Raw genomic sequence first — 8012 nt, forward strand, 5'->3', positions numbered from 1 at the left:
ATAAGTCTTGTTTTATTTCCTTTCCTTCCTCTCGAAGCTCCGGCCGAGCATCGATTTGGTACACGCTTGTTGCTGGTGATAATACAATGTCCTATATTATTAGTTTTTTTTTAAAATAGCTTGATAAATATCAATATTCGGATAATTAATACTGAAACTCTCTTTTATTCAATATGGAAGCATTACACTACTTATTGATAGTCAAATTATTCACTTCCACCGCTTCGGAAAAGAATAAACCCTGACCTAAGAACAGGCGAAAGAATATCAGCGGGTCATTTTTTTGTCAAATTTATTAAATGCATATATTGAATATGAATACAAATAGTCAGGAGGCGACCGTTTCACTCCAAAGATGTGCTAGCAATCATAACCTTACTAATTGTATAATAAAATTTCGCACACAAGCGTTTCTTAACAATTTTTTTAACTTTGGCAACAGAAGCATTCACTTCTGGGAGCCTGTTGTAGAACCGTATATATTGCCCCACAAGAGTTACTGACTATGCAGTATGCAGTCGAGTAACAGGAGTAACAAATTTGTGTTTGTTCCTTGTACCAATGCTATGAGTATCACATTTTCTCCTAAAATCAATATTTTTCCGTACATACATACGTAACATTACAGAATATATATGGAGAAGCAACAATTAATAATCTTGATTTCTTTAAATTTATACCTTTATGAATCTTCAGCTCCTAGGTTATAGATTGCCTTTTCTGCAGCATTATATTATTTAAATAAAAAAATTTCAACAGAAATTCCTTAATGTTTTTCGCTTTAGAACTATCATTTTCGATGTACTTTGATAAAATTCCATCCCATTCTGATAACAACCGGATTACGTCCTCTAACGTTGATTGATAATATTAGAGCAAATATGAGACTTAAGTTTTAAGTAAATAATTATTGAAGATGGTTTAGGCGTCCAGACAAGCGTTTCGCAGTGTGCATTACTGCATTTGCACAAGCACTTTGTGGAACCAGCTTATGCCGGCTGTTTTTGCAAAGTGATACGACTTTGGAACCTTCAAGTAAAGAGCCTACTCATTTCTTAAGAATGCAAGTCCAAATGCGATGCAGGGTGCATCGTATTTGGACTTGTGGGCGGATTATACACAAAACATTAGCCCTATGAAAAGATTTAGAAATAATTTAGATTGTGCTTGTGTGCACGAATTTAGGCTTTAATAAATTCGGTTAAAATAAAAAACAAGTTTGGCATACACAACTTTATTGTGTATTTGATTTTTGCATTTTTATAAATTTACACTTATGAGCAACACCACTACCCAGCAGCACTGAAACAAGAGAAAAGATCATTTTATCTTCATACAATTAATGGTATAATTTAACAAAATAATCAGAGTATATATCAGTAAGAGTGTAACGTCATGGCATTCAGCAGTAGCAAATAAATTGTATTAACATCATTTAGTTTTATATTAACTGAGATGATCCGTTGTTTAAAAAATATCATTACAAAGTTTATAATCAATATAATATAGTTGTATTATTAAGCTACAGGTTTGTATTTCAGTTTGTATTACTTGTATTAACATAAATTGAATTACAATTTAATGGCAAAAAAAAGATACTCCTATATACAAAATGTACAAGGTTTAAGCCATGGACTTAATTATTAAATTTAATTTGTTAAATTTTTTTAGTATTATCAAGGACATACATCACTGTACATACCAATATAGAATTAAGTAAAAATCTAAGCAGTTTCAGCAAAACCGAAACTTAGTTTCATAACATCTAGTATATATTTACCTTATCACAATGAAGTAGATCTATGACCTTGGTCTTTCCTTCTTTTCTTTGTACAGTGCTAGGAGTGAAACGTTGGCAACCTTCACCACCTAGACGGTGAAATAAATACAAGGTATTTAATTAAAGTGGAAAAAAATATATCAGATGGCTCAGCCTTAAATTATGAGATCCATATCGCAGGAATTGATTAGATTGAAGTATTTAAACTAATGACAAAAAATATACTCAAATTAACATTGATCTGTATGTGTATCATACATTAATAATCTATTTAATAAATTGTTTTGTTTATTGCTTTATTATTAGTATAACTACTACATTAAGAATGTTTTCCAACTACTCATTAAACATTTAACTAGTTTAAAAATAAATACCACTATAAACAAAAATTCATAACTCATGAAGTCACTCAATGTAAGAAACAAAACTAACCTTAAACCTAACTCCGGGAATGTCACCGACGGCGTGACCCTTACGACCGAATCCTGCTACTAGCACTTCATCGTTCTCCTCAATGTGGTTCAAACAACCGTCACGAGGGACGAAAGCGGTCACCTTCTTGCCGTTTTTGATGAGCTGAACACGCACACACTTCCGGATGGCAGAGTTAGGTTGCTTAGCTTCTACGCCACTGTGAAATTTATAAATTATAGTCTAAACTCAAATAAAAAATTAGGTTATGAACATATCTCGGCTGCATACTGGTAGTATCACTGCGTAAATATCGATGAAGTAAACAAAACGGGCACATAAAAATTCATAATAAAATAACGGCATTATATATACTGCATAAACACCATGCTTGCTTCCCCACGTGAAGTTCATTGACCCACATGTAGTGCCGAGTCTCGAAACAGTATGATCGATGAGACGCGACGCAGCCGCTCGCAGTATTATCCTGTGATTGTAGCACTAACACATTCACAGGAATAAAACCGCGCGCGGACACATCGCTAAGTGGCCAATTCCCAGAAGACTGCTTCGCCGATGCCGACACACTTTCTTGCACGTACACACGCACTGATTGCTTATACACTTCATTAACATTCCTAGCACTATACTGCACACTTTCCAAGTAACAATCCTCCAAACGAACACAAATTTCATGCACAATACGAGTGAAACTGAAACGTACTTTATACTTACACTTTCTCCAGGACGATGCCCTTAGCGTGAGATGCTCCACCGAAAGGGTTAGCCTTCCATCTCGTGCCCATGTGGGCTTTTTTGTACTCCTTGTCTGCCCATCGCTGCTCACGGCGATGGTTCACGTGCTTACGCGCCGTGCGTATACCACGGGGCTTACCTGAAATTTAAAGTGCCGGATAACACTAATGTTTATACAGATCACTGAAATCGATACACTACACTATGTACGCGATGTTATGAATTGCAAATGTTTTATTGTACCTTATAACCATCCTAGCCTAAGGCAGATGGAAAAGGATTTATTTATACACCACGAGAAAAACATGTCTGCGCCATGGCCGACACCTATGCATGGAGATATGACACAGTATTTTAGGTTTTTCATGGGATTTTTTGCATTTCATCACTTTCACATATTTGAGAATATATCTACACTTATCAAGCACAAGATATTACAAATGTAACTCAATAACTTTAATTATTTGACACAAAACTACTCCTTACCCATAAGGATAGCACGACACCAATCGGCTACGGATAGGAAAAGAAATAATATCTGGCCAACCAATGCCTCCAAATCAACAAGACTGCCAAACGCAGAAAAAAAACTAAAATGTTGCTAGTTGTATGAAATCTACACTAATAATATATTAACTGTAGATATGATTACATATCTACTAAAAATGTCTTAAATAATAAAAATAATTAAAAAGCCCAAACATCAAATTAAAAATAGAACAAAAAGCCCCACTCATGTGACTATTTTATTTCTTTTATAGTTTCCAAACTCGAAGCCATATACCAGGTGAAATATGTGTTTCTGTGAAAAAAAAAAGTTTTCACAGAAATCATTATCACTAAAAGAAACAAAACGATTATCTTAATATTTTGTATTTCCTAAAATGAACAGTGCTAATTAAGAACAATACTAAAACAATTTATTTTTCCAATATTATAGTTTATACTCATAACTAATGAAAAAAACATACGCTCTCTTGTCATTAACAAGCTTTATATTATTTTTAATTATAATTAAAAAAGAGATTAATAATACATATTCTGTCTTTTTTATTGCACTGTTATTTTTATCCGAAATTTTAGTGTGATAAATGTATTTTTAGCTTTATTTCAATATTTTGTTCCTAAATAAGTATTTAAAATGGCCAAAATCTTCACTGACTGAAAAAATATATATATATCGATCGTAAAATACTTTATCGCGTATTTATTGCAATAGGACTACTAGCAGTTTGATTTAAATCATAAATAAAATGTCAATCAAACGTAGTGGTTTTGTACTCTGTGATGCATACATTTGTTGTGATGACAAATGAAAAGTGACAACTGGCGTATCTCGGAGTCGGCATCTATGTTTTCGTTTTGTGTGGAATTTGATTGAGCTTTATTTGTCTCAACGATTTGTCGAGAAAGTCGTCTTAAGTGAATGTATATTATAATTGAGTACATATCAAATTGAACAGAAACAAAACGTAATATAGAAATGAATATCGGTAGAAAGGACGGTGGCCCGGGCTATGTTGGTATTCAGTTCTGCCAAGAATGCAACAACATGCTGTATCCGCGGGAAGACAAAAACAACAAAGTTCTTATGTATGCTTGTAGAAATTGTGATTATAAACAATTAGCTGACTCAAATTGCGTATACGTAAACAAAATTATGCACGAAGTAGACGAACTGACGCATATAAATCCTGACGTAGTAAGCGATCCAACTCTACCCCGAACTAAGGATCATATGTGCCCAAAATGTAACCACAGAGAAGCCGTTTTCTTCCAAGGGCAAACGAGACGTGCTGAAGAAGAAATGAGGCTCTACTATGTATGTACAAGTTGTAAACATAGGTGGACTGAGTAAATGCCATCAGATTGCTTAAGAAATAAGTGGAGAATTATACTTATTAAGAGATGTATAAAGTATACGGCATATCAGTCCTAAGTCATGTGCTTTTAGAATTAAATAATATTGAAATTTCCATATGTTATAATATTGGAGTATATTTGAAATAAAGGACACCACATTGATTTGATAGTTTTATTTAACTAAAATATTGCCAAGCCACATATCTAAGTATAACAATTAACAATTCACAGCCATATATTAATTAATAATTAAATTGAACATTACTACAAATAACACAATATTTCTCTCTGGTTTCATATGTCTATATAACAACCATGTTCTACGTTAAGTTTACTTCTAATGGCATATTAATTAATGCAAATTAAATTTGCTCCCTATGCCAAAATCACAACACTATCTCTAAATTAACTAATATTTTTAATTCACAATTCTTTTAATTATTTATTTTATTAACAATTATATTATTAATTTGTAATTAACCAATATAATTAATTAAACAATAATGATGTCCAAAATAAGATTTATATCTCTTCAATAAAATAATTACATAAATAATAGTCTTATGTGCAATGTTGAAAGTTTATAGATAACTCATAATACCACAGGTATTTAACTTTGGAAGCTATTAGAAAGATTAAAATTTGTCATGCCATTTTAAGTAAACTTTACAAAAATACAACACTTAAACCTATAAACTTCTAGGTTAACATTAAGTAAAGTTCAAAAATTTTATTTCCCTTAGAGCTTAATGTCAAATTAGAATGTTATAATTAAGTAGGTACTTAACATTATTTAGTGTTAAATAATAATTTTCATACTCTGAAAAGTTAGGTAGAGATTAATGCTTTGTAAAGAAAAATAAAATAACTTATAAACTTATTTTTATATAATCTGCTACAAAATGAACAAAATATATTTAGATGAATGTAAAATTATACAATCTGGATACATTAAAAACATTTCATATTAAAATAATAATTATAATTTTGTTGAAAAAGAATATGAACATTATTTTAATAACAAAATGTACGCAATAGATATTAAATACTTATAGCTTTAACTAGAAGCAAGTTTATATAATTAGCTATATAGAAGTGCTAAATTTATATATATGGTGAAGTTCTATTAAGGACTCTAGCTATATTATTGCATGTAAGTAAAAATAATCTATTTATTACATTTTTTTTTATTTTGTTTGAAAAAATATTGATTAAGTATTGAAAGTTAAGCAACAAAAAAAAGTTTTTGTTATTTTAATAAGTTTATATAAACAAAATATAAGAATTTTAATTATATAGTTTACTAAGCAACAATTTTTCTATATTTATTCTTACATTATTTTTCGATGTTTCAATAACTGAGCCTGTTTACACACTATTTTGTTTAATCTACAGACTACACATTACATTATTTAACTGTTTCAGACACACATAATAGCAATTTCAGCTGAATTCAATTGATACTTACACTTTAGATGAAACCTGTTTTATTTAGTTCAGTTTAATTGTCATACATTAAATTATAATCTGCTGAATTTCTGATTTGAAGTATTTGTGTAATTAATTATATATGTTATATTTCTTATTTCTAAATCCAAATATTATACTACATTAAAATTATTTACATTACAAACCTATTGTATTTATATTGAAAACTCTTTCCATTATGTATATATTGCTAGTAATTCGTAAAATCGGTCTATTACTAAATTTTACACTCATACATATTATGTATTTGTTTATTTTAGTTTTTTCTTAACCAAATTATACTTTTGTATTGTATTGTATATATCATTTATAGATATGAGAAAAATAAACATTTTGATGTTAATATAAACTTTTGATCTGCTCAGTTTAATAGTATAAAATAAAAAACTATTTTTATATTTATATTATTTAAAAACAAAACTTATTGCGAACAAGGCAGACCTATTCTAATTATTAATTCGGTCATTAAAATTTTGTCATTTTTGTACTGTTGGTATGGAAATCGACCACATTATTTTAATATTCTACATTGCATTTTGCATGTGTGAACAACGACATCGGTAATGATGGGATAAGCTCATTCTGCACTTTTCACACTTTCCGAAGTACAGTAGGAAAACGGCAAACAGGCATTCTGCGAATATGGGCTAAAATGCGAGATATCGCTTCACGTAGCGAGCCTAGGATATTGAATTTTATGGCGCTATTTTGAGCTTTTGCCTCGATTATGGTGCCGTGGTTGAAATTAGCTGTTAGCTCCGTACCAAGAAGATCCAGATATAATTAAAATAGATGATTGTCGGACAGGGTCGGATTTAAGGGAGGGCAACCAGGTCAACCTGCCCTGACCTGGGGCACGGGGCGTCCCACGACAGAGATTCCGACGAGATAACAAATATAGATACTAGACAGTCAAATTATAACATTAATTATAAAATAATTATAACATAACATTAGTTACTAATTACTGTTTTAAAAGTTACCGATACAATTAAATAAATTATAGCTTACTGATTGACATTAAAATATTCAAACTAATTAAAATATAATCATTAGAGCCTCTACTTTTTTGTGGCCCCAGGGCCTCCAGACCTTTAAATCCGACTCTGACTTCGGATAGTTTTGGATACTTCATGACTACGTTGTGATGTACTATTTCGACATCATACACTATTGTATAACAAATTCGACTACGCTGTTGCATGCGCCATCCGATGTGATCGCGTATGATTATTGTAATATTTACCAACAGCAACGTCAAATGAAGTGCCGATATACTTTTATCGAGAAAAGTTTTGAATTTCGCGTTATAGCTAGGTGTTACAGTAATGTGAGATTTTAGTACTGTCATAATGAAAAGAGTTTTTTAAGGACATTAAGGATATTATGGCTATATATATAAAGCTCATTTAATATTGCATTGTAAACGTAACAAGTGTACAGGAAAACTACGATAACATTTGAGGAAGCCCGGGATTTTAAATAACAGGGAAGAGCGAAATATGTACCCATGACCCGGTAATTTAGGTTAAGTTTCGAAATTATTTTCTTACGAATAAGTATTTTCTATAACATCTAGTTGACTAGTTGAGCTAATAAATCGAAATATTTTCATTATTAATAATAATTAATATAATTTATAAATGCATATTAATTTTAAATGTTTAAAACCCTTTACTATATAATATATATAAAAAGTGGAAAGCTCATAGAT

At 30.7% G+C, this 8012-nt stretch overlaps 2 protein-coding genes across 2 annotated transcripts; one reads left to right on the top strand and one right to left on the bottom strand.

Annotated features, from left to right (window-relative positions):
* Nucleotides 1-1218: 1218 nt before the first annotated feature.
* On the bottom strand, nucleotides 1219-3567 carry LOC125075372 (40S ribosomal protein S23). Its single transcript, XM_047687115.1, has 5 exons — nucleotides 3434-3567; nucleotides 2927-3086; nucleotides 2213-2411; nucleotides 1781-1869; nucleotides 1219-1302 (listed from the first exon to the last, which is right to left on the bottom strand). Exons 1-4 carry the CDS (start codon nucleotides 3435-3437, stop codon nucleotides 1801-1803), a joined length of 432 nt encoding a protein of 143 aa, XP_047543071.1. The 5' UTR covers nucleotides 3438-3567; the 3' UTR covers nucleotides 1219-1302; nucleotides 1781-1800.
* A 693-nt stretch (nucleotides 3568-4260) lies between these two features.
* On the top strand, nucleotides 4261-4972 carry LOC125075378 (DNA-directed RNA polymerase II subunit RPB9). Its single transcript, XM_047687122.1, has one exon. It carries the CDS (start codon nucleotides 4431-4433, stop codon nucleotides 4803-4805), a length of 375 nt encoding a protein of 124 aa, XP_047543078.1. The 5' UTR covers nucleotides 4261-4430; the 3' UTR covers nucleotides 4806-4972.
* Nucleotides 4973-8012: the final 3040 nt, after the last annotated feature.

The sequence above is a fragment of the Vanessa atalanta genome, chromosome 2, assembly GCF_905147765.1.
Source record: "Vanessa atalanta chromosome 2, ilVanAtal1.2, whole genome shotgun sequence".
NCBI lineage: Eukaryota > Metazoa > Arthropoda > Insecta > Lepidoptera > Nymphalidae > Vanessa > Vanessa atalanta.